General features: G+C 41.5%; 1 protein-coding gene across 3 annotated transcripts in view; it reads left to right on the forward strand.

Moving 5' to 3' along the window:
- Positions 1-18234, forward strand: part of ptprja (protein tyrosine phosphatase receptor type Ja) — a 157668-nt gene that overhangs the window by 123343 nt on the left and 16091 nt on the right. For all 3 annotated transcript variants that reach the window (XM_059651917.1, XM_059651918.1, XM_059651919.1), the window contains 9 exons: positions 2261-2379; positions 3051-3138; positions 5091-5141; positions 6969-6980; positions 7776-7857; positions 10645-10735; positions 13108-13181; positions 15284-15418; positions 16965-17084. In XM_059651917.1, coding sequence (XP_059507900.1) covers positions 2261-2379; positions 3051-3138; positions 5091-5141; positions 6969-6980; positions 7776-7857; positions 10645-10735; positions 13108-13181; positions 15284-15418; positions 16965-17084 — 772 coding nt within the window. The remainder of the gene's footprint in view (positions 1-2260; positions 2380-3050; positions 3139-5090; positions 5142-6968; positions 6981-7775; positions 7858-10644; positions 10736-13107; positions 13182-15283; positions 15419-16964; positions 17085-18234) is intronic.

Below are 18234 nucleotides of genomic sequence, written 5' to 3' on the forward strand. Positions count from 1 at the left end.
ATTCCTAACAAAGTTACACAGGGAACCCCCACACACTGACCAAGTACTGAATTTTGACAGCAAACACCCTCTCTCACACACCCAGAAACCAAGTTGAGTGAAAACTCTATTTAAATAGGCAACAACGCAGAACTGCGCCAAAAAGAAGAATATCTCTTCTAAGTATTCAAGGACAACGGATACCTGAAAAACTGGGTCAGAAGATGCCAATCACATGAATGATACCAAGAAGATACCACACTCCCCAAAATATTCATCACGCTACCTTACATCAGGAATGCAATGGAACTGACCACAAGACACCTACGACCACTGGGCATCAGAGTAGCACACAAATCACATCAACCCAACAACAGCTGCTCACCCGAACCAAAGACTCACTACCCACTATGGACAAGACCGACGTCATATACAAGATTCCCTGCAGAGACACTGACAAACGTTACATTGGACAGACAGGAAGAAAACTAGCCATAAGCACACAAGCATCAACTAGCAACTGAAAGACACAACCAAGACTCATTTAACTAAATCCACATGGATAAGCAAAACCACCAGCTTGATGGGGACAACACCAGGATCCTGGGACAGGCTAAGCAGAGACAGGCACGGGAGTTCCTAGAAGCCTTGTTCTCCACTAAGAAGTCCATCAGCAAACACACAGAGCTAGACCCTATGTACACTCCACTGCAAAGGAAAACCAGAAGTGAGGTAATCCAGCTCAACAGAGTTTAAATAACCGGCGGGAAAACACAACAGCGCTTCATCAGACGCTGTACTGATGATATTACCCAGCAGGGTAATGCAACGTCTACGGAACAATGAACCAGCTCAGCGAGCCAACCAACCACAAACCGAGCTACAAATCTACTCTAAAACGTCAAAAGTACAAACTTTAAAAACACACAATGCATTTAAATAAAATAGCTTTTACTAACCTAAAAGGAAAATGCAGTTATTTCTGTTCCCCATTTTCTCCCCCCCCCCCCAACTCTGCTCATTCCCTGCTGTCTCACCTGTGCTCCCACCCTGTGATTGAGCACCCAGTAGTATGTTGCTAAGAGGAAAGAAGCAACTGAGGGAATAAGAGTGGCTGCAGGCAATAAGGGAAGAGACACTGTTGGGTGGGGTGCAGTGGGCAGGAGGGAGTCGCGAATTGAAGCAACAAGCAGGACGGGGAAGTGGCAAATGCGAGCAAGTTGGGGAGGGAAGCAGTGTGCAGAAAATTAGTCAACGGGCAAGTGGGAGAAGGTTAATAAGAGAAACAATAAGTGGCACAAGGTTGGGGAGGAAAGGAATAAAGTGAAGTAGGTCTGGAAGGAAAGTGAAGTGTGGAAAGTGTTCAGGGAGACGGGGAGGGCAGTGGTGATTCGGAAGTGAAGAGGGAGAGGCTTGGAGGGGACAGTAAATGGCAGGGTCTACTCCACATTGGTGTGAATGGGTCACACAAAAAGATGTTAAAGCGAAATTCCCAATGGCCAGTGTGAACAGCAGGCTCATTGTATCCACTCACTAGAACAGAACAATCCTGAATCTAGCCAATTAAAGACTGAACTCTGTGAACTCTAATGACTAAACTTCAGATCTTTGGAGAGAATTGGTTAATATCTGTTCCTTTTATGAATTGACTGTTTCAGTGTGAATATAAAACTGAAGGTGCAAAAGGGGATTTTTTTGGCTGTTGGTTTCACTGGTGGTTTAGTAGTTTTGTAAAGAATAAATGTCAGAGACATTTTGCCCCAAAAGTTTGTACCAACCTCATCATGATTCGAATGGAACTCATGTGGATTCCAATGGACACTGAGTGTCTTTGTGCAAATGATGTATTTCTCAAACCCCTCGATAGCGATGAATTCTTTGGTACATGCCACTTGCAAATATGCAGATATAATAGGGAATAGAGCGGCCCCATCTTATCAAGGAGAGCCATTGTTCCTCCTCCTGCTGTTGCATGTCTCCCAGTGCAAGTTTGCAGTGCCAATTCCGAGAAATCTGACTCATTTGCTGTAAAACAGGATGTTGCCCAAAGCCTGGGGCACCCTATAGTGAATGTTTTCAGGGAGTACTGTTCTCAATTAAAGAGGTTGTTTCTCTGGCTTCAGTAGTACTGTTCCTTCTCATTTGATTGCAGCAAGAAGTTTTCATTTTCTTTAAAATAACTAGGCTTCCAGTTTAAAGTATCCTCACAGGAGCGCCCTTCAGACAATCCATTGCAATGCCCTCCCTACCATTCTTTACGTCCTGCTCTTTCTTTTTTCAGACTCAGCTTGGTTGGATTTACAAAAATAACGTTTGGTGCAGACGATAAAATCATCTCAAACTTATCCTTCTATTCGACATATGAGTATTCGGAGAAGATTTTCTTGAAACAAAATCCAGGTTTGTTTCAGAAAAAAACAGTTTACATGACTTGGAATTTGTGTCCTACATCTTTTTAACTGGACCTTTTCATTCATTCTAATATAACTTCTTATAACCATTCTGCACCCCCCCCCCCCCCCCACCACCCGTATCCAGGGATTTAAAACATGCCTGTTTCCTTATCTGTCACAATAAAGCTATGTTTATTTAATCACACTAACTCCACGTGCTTTCGGATTAAGAAGACTGCAAGTTGGAATCCGTATTTTTTTTGCTCCAACTGATGCCCATTGCAGACTGCACTAAGATTGTGTCAGACTTATTTCACACAATCATTAAAAAATCAGAAGATTTCCATTCTGCTGGTCTGGTCTAAATATTACCTCGGGTTTCAATGATGACAGGATAAAGTGCTAAGCCCCTGGACCAACCAGTTTCAGCTGGTACACTATATTCTGACTTTATCAGTGAAAATTCAACTCCCTCCAAACAGTGTATTTTGTGGAGCAAGAGTAAATTGGAGAAGTTGATTACTGAAGGTGGGATAAAATATGTCCAAAATCTGTTGCCTTAGATTGCAGTGTTCCAGTCATAATTGCTACTGAGTCATAGCCTGTCAAAAAAGAGAGATACATTCTCTGATAGCAGCCTGTGAAATGTGTTCATGCCTGTTGGTGTGTCTGTTCCAGATGTTATTATTGGAGCTGTGGTTGGAACTATCCTAGGGGCGGCAGTCATAATCCTCTTGGTTGTGCTACTCTTCTGGTGGAAGAGACGGTGAGTAAAATCCCCAATCGTGTCACAAAACTTATAAATCGTTTTTTTCTACCTCTGCATCTTACTGAATGAGCCTTGAAGCTTTTCCACCCCTAAAAGTTGTTTTGTGAAGGATGTATACTCCATGAAATTTAAATACATTTGCTGAAACAAATTATTTAGGAAGAATCTAAGCAGTGTTCGAACAGCTACCTGAACAGCTTAATGTAATGTTGAGCTAAATATACCAGGAACGACTCAGCCTGTCTGTACTGAGTTAACTGATCTCAGTGGGTATGATGAGTGCAAAGCTATTCAGTCAATTTTGCTGTTTCTTTCATTTGAAATGTAGTTTTATTACCTCTCATCACTGAATTGCATTGCTTGCTGAATAATCAAGTTTCATGCTTCCATATCCCTTCCCAAATATTGCAGATATTAATCTCTCCATATGGAAGTGCTTCTTGATGTCAGTCCCCGAATCTTTTTCCTGATTTTGTACATTCATGTCTTTAGCCTAAACTAATAGCTTAACTTAAAACAGTGCTCTGTTGTTTGCCATTCACTTTTACTGGCAAAAGATTTCACTAAGTACCCAAATGCATCCTGTGCTTTCCTTCCCTCATTAGATTCCATCTTATCAATTTATTTTCATTTTATAATTTGAGGAAAGGCCTCAAGCTCTTGCTCTGCACTATTTCCGGAGTTCACATTGGTTCACCAGCAATGAACACCATTCCTGACTCTCAGCTTGACAAGAGATCTTTGTGCCTCTGGTTTGTTCACCATTAAATGGACTTGGTCACTTACACCATTTTTAATGTTGTACAGGAGACAGATGAGGCAAGTGGCTTTGATACATTTTAAATGAAGCTAGATCACCATAAGAGGGAAAAGGAACTAAAATATTCTAACAATAGTTGAATGATGAAGGATCAGAGTAGACTGAAATGCAGCATAAAAGCCAGCATTAATAGGATGGGCCAAATGGCCTGTTTCTGGAGTCAAACTCTGTTTGTTCCCCTCATTACTTGCTGTTCTGCAATGACTGGGAAATATTTAAGTTGTGAGTCTGATATCAACGGCCATATCTCTTAAAATCTCTCCTGTAGCTGCTTCAATACCATTTATTTTTATGATTGTCCTTTTAATGTAGTTGGTCTGGACAAGGTTGAAAAGTGAATTCGCTTACCCAAAATTGATCTGTTCTTGCTCCTCCAGGAAATTCATTGTCCCTCCACAGCCTAAAATATTCTCAAAAATCATTAGCAACATCAGAATAATCTTCAAATCCTTCCTTTCCTTCCCTAAGTTGGCCACTTTGGTTGTCTCAGAAGGACAGGAAGATCAACTGTGGGCCTTCCTGCCCTGGTTTTAAATCTTAGCTGAGGTGCAACATCACTCCACTAAATGCCCTTCCTACCTCCAAATTGACCATCAGTGAGACCTAAAGATTCCACCCTTCATTTTTCCCCTAAAAATTGAAAATCAGACATGTAGCAGTAGCATGGTGTTTTATGCTTTGTATTTAAGCTCATGCCAAAAATAACTGTTGCAGTGCATTTCCTATCTATGCCATACCATCAGGCAAAATACTAATTGGATTCGGGTACTTTCCCCACTGGGTGATGCTAAGTTGAGCTCGGTTGCTTTGCAAGATGTTATAAAATTGACTCCAGACGTCTCCAACAAGGAGGCACTATCCTAGGGCGAGGCTGCGCTCCTTTGATTGTGCAACTCTGAATCCCAGCAAGGCTGGAAAATTCCCTTCCAAAACCAAGGTAATCCAAATGATGCTCATCTGCCTTCATTGTTCACACACAGGGGCATATGTCACCAGTCGACCGAAAGAAGAAAAGAATAGCGCTGGCCAGGCGAAATAATTCTGGATGCAGGAGCAATGTGTTGCTTGCTATTAAATTGTTACCATCTGAGTTCATAGTTATCAATGTGCTATTTCTGTCTCTTCACAGAACCAAGTCCAACAATGGGAATTTAACCCAGCTTCCAATCTCAAATATCAGGTAACTCTCTTCTTGGACATTAAGACAACGTATAAAAGGCAGAGGATTATCTAAACAGTAGAAAGACAAATTTTATTAAGATATAATTTTGGTGGGTGTGGGTGCCTAAGTGAAGTAGGAGGAGCAACTACCTGCAAATAATACTTTGTCAGAGCAGTAGGAGGCATTGAAGAGCGAAATAGCAAAAGTAATATGTTTCCATAAAGAGATAGGGTGGGACCGTGACCAGAGAATCCTGGATGTCAACGGATATAAAGGATATGATTAATGAAGAAGAGAAGTTTATAGCAAATACTGAGGACTCAATATAGCAGAGTCCTTAGGAGACTATAGGAGATGGAAATGCAGGGAGGAACGTAAGGAAATGAGGAATGCAAAAACAGTGCATGAGAAAACAAGTAGAACTATGGAAATCCCAAAGGGATTTTGTCAATGTATAAACAGCAAGAAAGTAACTTGGGGAAAATGTAGGGACCGTTAAGACCTTAAAGGTAATCTGTGTGTCGACCCGAAAGATGTGTGCCAGGACTTCAGTGAACACCTTGTGTCAGTTTTCTCAATGGAAAAGGACCCTGTAGGTATAGACATTGTTGTGGAAGACAATGAAATAGCAGAAGAAATCAACGTAAAGAGAGAGAAGAGGTGCCTAAGAGTTTAGCAGCCTTAATCATGGGTAAATCTAGGGGCCTAGATAAGAAAGCAGTTTCTACAGTCGTAGAAGGATCAGTAACCAGAGGGTACATAGATTTAAAACCAAGAGGTGGAAGGCTGGGAGGAGAGATTTTCTTCACTCAGTGGTGGGAATCTGAAACTTGCTGCGTTGGAGACATTTAAGCAGCATTTAGATCTCCACTGACTTTACCGTAGCATTTAGGGCTCTGGGCCCAAAGCTGACAGATGGCATTGATGTGGCTAATCTTTATTGACTGGCACAGACATGATGGGTGAAATGGTCTCCTCCTGTGCTGCCAGTGTCTCTGAATCTATTTCATAACACCGTCCACCTAGCAGAATGTCAAAGGTGCTTGGGAAATTGAAAATAAATGAATCCCAGGTCTAAAAAATAGCAAAGAGATGGGCTTTGAGAAACCTCTCAAAGGAGGACAGAGTAGTGGAGGAGACCAAGACCGAGGCAGTGAATGCCGGGATATGATGCATAGTTTAGTGATATTGAGAGGGAGCAAAGATAACTGGAGTGAGAGCAGGGATGCATTTTGATCATTACAGTGCGGCAGGAGGTTACACAGGGACGGATGTGGCAAAGAATTAATGAGAATAGCAATTTTAAATTTAAGCTATCAAAACGACAGATACTAAAATACCTTACCAAAGGTGAGATGAATGATGGGCAGAACTTGGTGCTGGATATCATAGAGGAATACTTTGGGATATGTTGAGGTTTACAGAGGGTGAGGGGTGGCAAGTTGGCTGGGCCAGCATTGTGCTGTTTAGGGCTGGGAAGATAATGTGTGACTGAGGGTTTTTGTGAATTCTTTGACATATTCTAGTCCTATTTGGCGCTTACATGGTCAGTTGATATATTGAGACCGTTAGGCCAAGTTACCCACTGATAACAAGGAGAGAAGCTTCAGTCATGGTATCTCCTGAAGCATCATTTTCCTGGCACACAGCATCAAAGTAAAAACCACCTTTACAGGATGTCTGATGCATGCATACATAGGTTAATAATTAAATCTCTTTCTCTCTCTCTCTCTCTCTCTCTCTCTCTCTCTCTCTCTCTCTCTCTCTCTCTCTCTCTCTCTCTCTCTCCCCGTCTGTCTCTGTCTTCCCACCCCCCCCCCCCCCCCCCCCCCGCCACCCCTGCAGGGAAGCAAGACGGTAAGTCCTTTTTATTGTAGCAATGTATCCTTCCTTTGCAGTCAGATGACTCACTAACACGGAGTCTAGTCTTATTTCTACTTCATGACCACTTGAGCAATGTATGAGAAAGCTACTGATAGCCATAGAATGAGCTTGAGTGGAAGAATCAAATAATATTGCTGTTACTATAGCCAAGTGAAACAAAATGTGCCTTTGGACCCAGTGAACAATGTCAGTGTGTCTGCTCTCACTGTAACGATCATTGCATTGCATGCACTTGTAAATTACGGAGCCATTCTCTGTGCTAACACTCATTAACAATGTGTCTGCTTCATGCTACTGCTGTAATGAAGTTTCTTGTTGCTATCCAATTTGTTTAGTGTCTATCCAATTTGTTTAGTATAGGCCGATGACGGTCCCTGAGAATGCAAGCACTTCACGTACTGGAAGCTCATACAAAAAAAATCCAATAATTGCTTTCAAAAAGCATTTTCCATTTAGTGTCAGCACTGGAATTATGGGATTAATGCTCCTCTTCTTAGCTGGCTCCAAAGTAAATGGGACTAGAAAAAAGAAACCTGCATTAAACTAATCTGAACATGTTTAGAACAGCATCAACAAGGCTTTACTTTAAATTCAATCTGTGCTGTACCTGATCCCAGATTGATTGCGGCACTGCACTGATGAAATTCTGTGCTTTATGACCCTGTGTGTTCTTTTAAATATTGACATTTTATTTCTCCTCTTGTCTGCAATTTTGAAAGTTCTAAATGAATTCAAGAACTTATTGATATGTCTTGTTACTCTACTTAGTGCCATCAATGTGGAATACTTTGAAGGATATTTCAGTAAGCAGCATGCTGACTCTGACTGTGGATTTGCTGAGGAGTATGAGGTTAGAGTATTAATTCTGTTCAGTAATTTGTTTCTATATCCTCCATTCTGCTTTACTTCATTCTGATCTAGGGTAGGGTGTACTCTTCTCAGGCCAGTGTTTTATTTTCTTAAATCAATGCTTTAGCATTATCTAGGTTTATAGAATCTTGTGTTGTCAGAAAAGCATTCAGCCTAATAGTGCAGCTTTCATGTGGAAGTCATGAGGCTGTCTTCCTCACTGACCCTGCTGTTGCTGCAGTTTTGATATAGCTTCACCATGCTGCCAAAGGACTTGGTGTTGCTGTAAATCCTTCCACATCTCCATGCTCACATTAACCACTGGATAATCACAATGCGACAACTAAACCTAGGAGCAGAAGTAGGGCATTCAGCCCATCTGTTTTATCAGGGTGTCTGATACGTCAATTATTTAATTTGAAGGACCGAACAAATTACCAATTCTGTGTGTATGCATGTGTGAGCGATCTAGTTCTGCTGCCTTGAGAATTATATTACTATACTCATTTATGATGCATGTCAAACAGCAGAAGCAGCTTCGACAAACAGGGCTAAGCGGTCCCATAACCAACAGATCAGCTCTAAGTTCTGCGTTCTTGCTACATTCTGTAAGGAATGGTTGCGGTCAAGTTTTAAAAGAACAAACCATAACATGAGTTGGAGATGCCTCAAATACCCCCATCTGGAGCAACAGGGGACACAGCCCATCAGTCCAAAAGGTGAGGCTGAAAGATTTGCAGCAATCTTCAGCCACAAGTGCTCCCAGTAGGCAATTTATCTCAGCCTGCTCCTGAGGTTCCCAGCATAACCAAGCCAAAAGTCGACCAATTTGATTCACTCCATCTGATGGCAGTAGAGGTTGCCAAGGCTACGAACCCTGACAACACTCCAGCAGTGGTACTGGACATCTGTGCTTCACACCACTCCACATGCCCAGCCAAACTGTTCAGGTACAGCTACGACACTGTTGTCTACCTGACTGTGTGGAGACTTGACCATGTTTGTACTGACCACAAAAGGAAGACAAACATGGCAAATTACCATCCCTTTTGGTGTCCTCATGATCATCAATGACATGATGGGTAGGATGGTCAAGAGTGTTAAGTAGCAGCACTTGCAATAGAATAACCCGGCTCTCTGACACTCACTTTGGGCTCCACCAGGGCCATATGGTCCCTGACTTCATTGTAGCCATGGTCCAAGCCAGGACAAAAGAGCTGAACCTCATAGATGAGGTGAGTCATTGTCATTGAGATCAGTATTGACATTTGAACAAATGTGGCATCAAGGAGCCCCAGCAAAACTGGAGTCAAGAGAAAGTTTCCCACTGGTTGGGGTCACCAATGGCACACAGAAAGATGGTTGCAGTTGTTGGAAATCTCAGCACCTGAGATCTCAGTTCTTCAGAGTGGTGTAAAACCTCAATTGCTTCATTAATGACCTTCCCTCCATGATACTGTCAGACACAGAGGTGATCTACCAATGACTGCGTAATATTAAGCACTATTTGTGACTCTTCTGATACTGAAGTAGCTTGTGTCTATGTGCAGCAAGACCTGGACGGTATTTAGGCTTGGGCTGATAAATACCGAGTAACATTCACAACATGTGAGTGCAAGCAACAGCAATCTCCAACAAGAGAGAGTCTCACCTTTGCTCTTTGACATTGCCTGAGAACATCCTGAGAATTAGGATTGGACAGTTGCCAGATAAGTACCATGGCTACAGGAGAATGTCAGGAGGCTAGAAATTCTATGGAATACTACCCCCCCCCCCCCCCCACCCCCCCCGCCATCTGGATGAGTGGTGCTCCAACACTCTGAGCTTGACGCCATCCAGGCCACCTGACTGGCACCATAACCACCACTTTCAACATTCTCTCCTTCCACCACTCATGCCCAGTGGCATCAATATGTCACATCACCAAGCCTCCTTCAACAGCACTTATCAAACCCACAATCAAGAAGGACAAGGGCGGCAGTTACGTGGAATAACTACAGTTTGCAACTTGCCCTCCAAGTTTCTCATCATCCTGATTTGAAACTATGTCACTGTTCCTTCACTGGCTGGATCAAAACCCAGAAACTCTCTTCCTCACAGTATTCTAGGTATGCCCTCGCTCCAAGGCTTGTAGCAGGTCATGAAAGCAGCTCCCCATGACTTTCTCCAAGGCAATTAGGATAGGCAGTGAACGCTGACCTAAGCTGCAATGCTTATATCCCAGGAACTTGTTGAAAAAAAACACATTGTTTGGAACCAATATTTTAACAGTCACCAAATCTTTACAGCACAGTTGAAGCAATATGTGTGACTAAACAATCAGTCAGAATCTGCTCCACATTACAATGGCTGCTTTATCAGCTAATTAAACCAGGAAATCCTGTGATAGATTGCTGAAGAATGCTGAATCATTGACTATTGTCACCAACCCAGTGAAGAAATCTCAGAGCTGAACTCAATATGCTTGAAATACAATTCGGGCTGCATGTACAAATAGAATGGGATATTAAACCCAATGAAATTCCTTGCCACCTTTAAACTTCGTAAGGCTCCAAAAAGCTTGTGTTTTCAAATAAACCTGTTGGACTACAACCTGGTGCCCTGTGATTTCTGAACTTCCCTTCAACGAATAACTGAACTGTGACCCTTACTTACCTCACCTCTGGGGAAGGCTGGCTTAAAAACAAACCTGAAAATTTGAAAACATTGCTTAAGAAGGTTTTAATTTTTTAAGTGGTAAGGCCAACTTCCCAAACAGACCTCTCACTCTTGGATCTCACCTTTCTAGGAACTGAAGACAATTGGAATCTCGCAGTCAACACAAGCTGCGCACCAACCCCTGAACAAACCGAAGAATCGTTACAATAATGTCTTGCCCTGTGAGTACCTACTTTGATGTTCTTTCTATTTATCTGCCTCCCTTCATCCTTTTTTGACACAGCTTTTAAGTGCCCTGTACGTCTCTACTCCCTTCTCCTACTCTACCTCACCCCTCTCCCTGTTGCTTTAAATTCCCAATTTTCTCTTTCCCACCCTTCCTCTTTCACCATATGCCTTTTTACTGATGTTTGTTTCCGCAGCCTTAGACTGAGGGAAGTATGCAGATTAATGAGATACTAAAGAACTTTATGGAAAGTATGTTGGGGCTTCTGCTTCTGATGCCAACTTCCTCCTTGCTGGTTTTCTGCAGTTTGCTGAGGAGAACAGGGTTTTGTGAATTCTCAATCGTGGGTGCCTTTAGTGATGCTTTTAATTCTGTTCAAGTCATGTGTGATTGAGTGCCATCTCTCACTCTCTCTGCTTCCGCTATGGAACCATTGAGTGAAATCACTTTTTCTGTTACATGTTACAATGAGAATTCAGTGCAATACCTGCAGGCAGATGGCACTGTGTTTGGAATGTATGTCTGTATCCCATTGTGCCACCAGCTTATTAACACCATTGCTGGAGTTATGTTGTTTGGATTATGTCTATAAGATACAACTTGGTGAATATGACTATGTTAGGACGTTGCTTGATTAGCTAGTGAGATATCTGTCCAAAGTTTGGCAATATCCCCCAGATGTAAAGAAGGAAGACTTTGCAGGGTTGACAGGACAGAGTTTGCTTTTGCCATTTCTGGTGCCTAGGTTGATCCCAGGTTCCTTCCTTGAGACGTTTGTAAGCATTTTGGTAGAACGGATTGGCTTCCCAGGCCAGAAAACTGTTGGCATTGCTGTGGTCTGGAGTCATGTGTAGGCCACGCCAGGTAAGGAAGGCAGATTTGCTTCCAGAAAGGGCACTGGTCAACCAGGTGTGGCTTTACAACAATCAACATCATTACAACTTTAATTCTAGAGTTTTTTTTTTAAAGCATTCACATTCTGCTACTGTGGGACTTGAACCCAGATCCACGGAGCTTTCCTGTGTTTTTGGATCACTAGTTGAGCAACAAACCCACAGCATCATCTCCCGCACGGATCAGGATGATGTGTAAATCAGTACATGCTAATAGACCATGATAAGTGGTCCATCTTGTCAGTGATGTACAAGGTTCCAGGTGTCTATCCTGAGGATCTATGTTGACATTTAAGGCAGATAGTACTATGGCTTTGGCTGTCATTCCGGTTATATAAGCAGTTGGCTTATGTGTGTTCTGCACTGTATTGTGCCAGTTTATTTCATGTAACATACAGAAGCAATGATATTTACACTTACATCACAGCCAATGTTGACTTGCAGTGCATGTCATTTGGGTGTATTGCTAGGATGGAAGTAAAGACATCAGCTTTTCTGATAGTAGCTGTGAGATTTGTCGAAGTGACCACACGCACTGCCTGACTCGTGTCTGCAAACTTTTTAATGTTGCATTTACCTACTTCGACCCTGCTGATGTGCATGCTTGCTTGCCACAGCTGGGAGTTTGGAATATGTGTTTGGCATAGTTCCTTGGCTGGCTTTCTCAATGTGCCACTATGGAGAATTGTGTGGCACTTTGGGTTTCAGAGCGCTGAGTGCTCATACGCATTCTAGCCCAATGACGACTTGTAAAACATAGCTTGTACCTGTCACGAAATGCCAGAACATTGTTTCGTGAATGAGATAACTCTCATCTCGACTAAGATTCTGCTGTTACACTGACCCAATTGACAGCTGCAATGTTAATTGCAGAGTCGAGCAGTTGCAAATGCCGCTGTCCTGTGCTATAGTTTTGAACTGCCCATCACTTCCTGGCATTGCATTGAAGTAGAGTTTATTGTCAAGTGAAATCAAAGTACGGTGGAAAGGTTACAAGTCACCACTTACTGTGCCATCTTAGGTACAAACTTGTAGGGGGAACAAAATTAGAAAAATAAATAAATTAAAAGTCTTGCTTTACAGATCATAGGAATAAATTAGAAAAATTAAGAAATTAAAAAGTTCAGAATAACAGCCCTTCAAACCCAGTCCACACTGGCCTTGACTCCAGTTCATTCCAGGCCTTGACTCCAGACCATGCTGGGCTTCATATCGAGACTGCAAGTCCACGCTGAGGCCATGCCAGGCTGGGAGACCACCACACCAGATCCGCACTGAGGCTGGGAGCCCAAGTGCTTTGTGCTTTCAAGTAATTACCAGGTTGTCATTGATCCGTTGCATCATTAAAACAAACACTTTTGCACTAATGCCTGTTGAACTGGTCACTCAAGAAGCTCATCTTTTCTTTGTGTTGTGTATTCTCTTACCACTTTATCTCTTGTGTAAAATAATCATGTTTCTGTGAAACTTCTAGATGATGCAAGTCGAGTTAAACTCTCTGTCACTGCAGACCCATCCAGTGATTACATCAATGCTAATTTCATGCCGGTGAGTTACATCAGTTTATTGCCGAGAAGGTTGACAATATATTTAGAGTTTGGATGCTCAAGTGGAGGAACAATGTGTAACTTTAAGTTTGATTTGTATTACTGTGTTGTGTGTCAGGGGAAGGACCTCTTTTAGTTTTATTTCAGCTTTGTTCTGAGTGGTGTCAGTGTGACAAGTGATGTGTTTTGTTTACTGGTATGTTAATGAGTTCTTTAAAATCTTTGAGTGGAATAGTTTAGTGCATTAAAATAAAAAAGGGGAAAGCAAAAAGTTTGGGCTGTTGCCTACGAACAAAGTGTACAATGATACACCGAGAAAGAAACATTTAGAAAAGCAGTGTACGGGTTTCTTTAAAAGAGAAACAGGTCTATGACAACAGATGTACTATTCGTTAAGGACTGATGTTCCCTCTATTTATTTCTCTGCTGCTTGGCCCTCTGAGGTCCAAAATTGGAAGTCATTGCATTGGCACATTGATTTATGTGCATGGTGCCTCAAAACCGGCATGCAACGTTGTACGGACATTGGTTAGCAGTTTCCAAACAACAGTTAGGAAGGGACTGGGAAGATGTCTTGAGACACTTAAGAAAAAAGATCCCAAAACAGGAGGTTGTTGAAGAAATGCATTTAAGAAGCACATGTTAAGTAGTAAATGACCAGAGATGATAGTTTGTTTAGGAGCTCTTGGGGAAAAGACATTAAGATAATAAAAGTAAATGGAGGAGTTTGCTAATACAAGACAGTTTTTCCTAGTTCAACGGGGAGCTTTCAAGTGGAGATGGGCATGACTATTCGTTCCAATTTCAGTGTCTGTAAAGTGGTTGTTGGAATAAAATGGTTGAATCTTTCTTTCTGATATTTGCAGTGAGGTCGTTTCAAATAGTTAAACTTATGGAATCCACTGTTAAAAGTATATTTGCAGCCTCTTGTAAAAGTTTTCACATGAACAAAGTAAAAATAAACTTTATGGCCAATGAAGCCAGGTCTCACTTTTGTCATCTGACTTGTCCAGTATTATTTTCAGCTGACAGCATAGTATTATTCTGTGTTGAACCTGTAGATCTAGTTACGTACAAACTTCCAAAAGTCTTTGATAACCTGCCATCAAGTAAACTCATGATTTATAAATGATAGCATGTAGAATTGGAGCAAGCATTGAAATGGATAGCAAATGTCTATAAAGCTGGAAACGGAAGTGGGGATAAAGGTCTCTATTCAGACTTGGAGAAATTGTTGTTCCAAAGGAATTAGTAATAAATGATTTGAACTCTGGAATCTGAAGTGCAAGATCAGCCTTTTTTAAGAATGGGGGTTTGCACTGATTGTAACAAAATATTAATGTTGATCAACTGTTGACTCAGTTTCTGTGTAAGAAATGAGGTTTCACAATTTTGCAGTGTCTCTAACTGTTAGGCAAGTCTCTAGTTGACAAATTACGATTGGACAAAGATGCACTTTGTGCGTCATGACACCCATGTAATATGTTGAAGTGACCCTGGATGCTGTTACATCATCTGCAGTGACTGGTCTAGCAGTCAGTATCATTCATTACCTCCTGCATTTTTATAGTCATCATAAAACTTGCTGGCAGAGCAATGGCTCAGCAATCAGCACGGCTGCCTTAGAAAAACAAGGGCTCAACTCCAGCCTGTCTGAGTAGAGTTTGCGCACACTCCCCATGTTTGCATGGGTTTCCTCTCACTGTTAAAAGATGAGCAGGTTAGACGGATTAGCCATGTGAAATTGTCTGTACGGTCCGGGGTTGTGTAGGTTAGGTGCATTAGCCATGGAAATCCAAAGGTACAGGGATAGGGTAAGGAAGGGTCTATTCTGAGGAAGGGTCACCGGACCTGAAATGTTAACTTTTGATTTTGTTCTTCACAGATGCTGCCAGACCTGCTGACCTTTTCCAACATATTCTATTTTTGTTGTTGTAGGAATAGTGTCAGGGTTTGGGTCTGTGTGGGATCCTCTTCACAGGGTTGATTGAGGATTCAATGGGATGAATGGCCTGCTTCCACAATGTAGAGATTCTATGACCTTCCTGAAGACTGGTTATGGCTCTACCTTGTTTCTTAACCCGGTGCTCCATTTCTTTCCAGGGCTATAATTCAAAGAAAGAGTTCATTGCTGCACAGGGACCACTAATGAATACAGTCAGCGATTTCTGGCGAATGATTTGGGAACATTACGTGCCAGCCGTTGTCATGCTTACCAAATGTGTGGAGCAAGGGAGAGTAAGTTCATCATTCTCATCCTTGTTGATCTTCAAAAAGGTTTAACATTGCATTGTAAATATGAATCCTCGTTGCAGACTTTTCACCAATCGATAACTGAATGTTCGTACTCCAATGCCAGCCCCAAACTCTCCACATTCCAGCTACATGTACAGTGCAACTATTCGCCCTAAATCTCAGCACGGTCGCATCATGGGTGTTGGATGTAGATGAGACTTTGTCTTGACGAAGTAAAAACAGCATTGTGTTTTCTTAAATTCTCATTGTCAATGCTTCAGACATGAGGCCTTATAAGTGCATTTCATGGGAGTAATTTTTACCTTTGCCAACTGGGCATTAATCTATTGGAACAAACTGTACATTAGTTGTAGCACTTGACCTGTTATTACCCAAGCAATGGTAGTGATAATCACCAATAATATATCAAAAGAAAATTATACTCACAAGGATATCACAGCAAGAGAATATTGCTCTTCTGGAAACTCGTCTGTCCCTTATCTAAGTGTAAGGTTTCAAAAAATGTGAATCCCAGAGGACTATCTTTTGAGAAGCTGACACAAGTTTTACAGGCTTAGGGCAGACCTTGCTTGGGATTGACGGGAAAATGAGAATAAAGGCCATTGGTGGTTGGTAGTGAATCAAAAGACATTTTCTGAGGCAGTTGATGGGTCTGAGAAACATGGTAAAGCCTGCAGCATCTGTGGAGTCCCTGTGTAGAATATGTGTATTGTAGGTTATAACATGTTCAGCTCAGTGTAAGAAACATATCTCTGTGCAGCAGTCGGGATATCCTGATTGGAAGTTTCAGTGCGATCTTAGAGTAAAAAGTTTTCCTGAATAGTCTCTTTCCTTAGTGCGCCCTTTTTAATGATCTGTCACTTTTGACTTGCCAAATCTGTTGGATATCCTGCCAAGTCATAAGATGACTGAATAGGTCTCGGCGAAGTCATTAAAAAGATCGCTCACGCCCATTTGAAAACATGGAGATGGATTAATATTTTAAAATGAGCAGCATCCATAATAGATGGCAATTTTACACGCGATGCCCCAATTGAGTCAGATGTTCCACATCAAAAAATACATCTGAGCATTAAATAGCCCCTGACTTACTGTGCCTATGAAGCTTGCATCATTTAATTAGGTCTTCATAACTGAAGACATTTTTGTACTGATATCAATTATTATGGCATACAAAGTATTCCCAAACTATTCATTTTTGACCTGTGAAACGTTTGTATAATTGATAGCTTAAGTGTATAATCAAGGTAATTGCACATTTATTTTGCACTGAAATGTGTGTCTATTAGAGATAAGAGATATCACAGACCTATTACTAAAATTATGTTTTGTGATAAAGCTCTGTGATTAACATTGAGTTCTACTTATAGCACAGCAACATCATTTCTGTTGTGTACAAAGGGTCTAAGAATATATTCCTTAATATGATTTACATTCTACTCCGTGAATTTGATCAAAAAAAATGTCATCATTGGAATACTCTGAAATTGTCAGCTGTACTTTATTTTTTATTAATTTGTCATGCTAGGCAAAATGTGAGCAGTATTGGCCAACTGAACGCCCTCTCATCTTTGAAGACAAAATTGTCACTTTGACATCGGAAATAGTTCTCCAAGATTGGACCATCAGGGATTTCACAATAGTAAAGGTAAGTCATCTAATGGTTTAGGGAGTTTATACAAGTCAGAAATTCAGACTAAAAGAAGTGAATCATTGACCGCAGCTTGGATTCTGACAGCAATGAGGTACACAATGGATGAAATGGAGAGTCATAGAAACTACAACAGCGGTCATCAAGCAAAACACATGATTTAATCTCTGTCTTAATTGCAGTGGCCAAAAATATTTTCTTTTTGTTGCCCAGAGCATTGGAAACGCACACTTCCAACTCTGTCACCAGCTACCACATGGATTTAATTACTTGGACAATCCTTTCCCTTCATAACCATGTGCCAGTAAAGGTGTTTGAGTGTCTTGGTGGGGGATGATGGTCAGTTTGATGACAGACAGCATGGGCTAACAGAGTGCTTACGCAGGCTGATGTTTGTGATTAGATTACATCCTGATGTGTGTCCCGAGTGTGTTACAGTGATGAGAGAATACAAGCTATTATTTTATCAGAATCTCTGATTAGGAGGGTTTTATTAAAATTTAGTTCAAAAGCATTTGGGCAATTTGAAGGAGACTTGCCTGGGGTCAGGAGCAACCTAGAAACATAGCAATTCAAAGCAGTTAACAAAATAAATTAACTCTGTGAAAGTGTAATTTTGTAAAATTTTCAGATTGGGCATATTTGGTTTATACTCTACAGATTAGTAATAAAGTCTGGGAAAGTCTAAGCTCTTAGTTGTCAAGGGAAAAGGCCTTGCAGCTCATAAACAGAGAACAGAGAAGAAGCAATTAAGTCAAACCTACAGATTTGGTAGGAAAGGAATTTCCCTGAATTTTTGAGTGACTGTACAGTGATAACTTTGGGGAGTAGATGGAGTTTTGTTTTGCTGCATGTTTTCCATTTTAAAAAAGAAATTGTTTATGCATTTTTGTGGGATGTGGGTGTCGTTGGCTGGCCAGCATTTATTGCCCATCCCTAGTTCCCCTTGAGAAGGTGGTGGTGAGCTGCCTTCTTGAACCACAGCAGTTCACCCGCTGTAGGTTGATCCACAATGCCATTAGGGAGGGAATTGCACAGTTTTGATCCAGCGACAGTGAAGGAACAGCAATGTATTTCCAAGTCGGAATGGTGAGTGGCTTGGAAGGGAACTTGCAAGGGATGGCATTCCCATGTATCTGCTGATATT

Source organism: Stegostoma tigrinum, chromosome 17 (assembly GCF_030684315.1).
Source record: "Stegostoma tigrinum isolate sSteTig4 chromosome 17, sSteTig4.hap1, whole genome shotgun sequence".
NCBI classification, from domain to species: domain Eukaryota; kingdom Metazoa; phylum Chordata; class Chondrichthyes; order Orectolobiformes; family Stegostomatidae; genus Stegostoma; species Stegostoma tigrinum.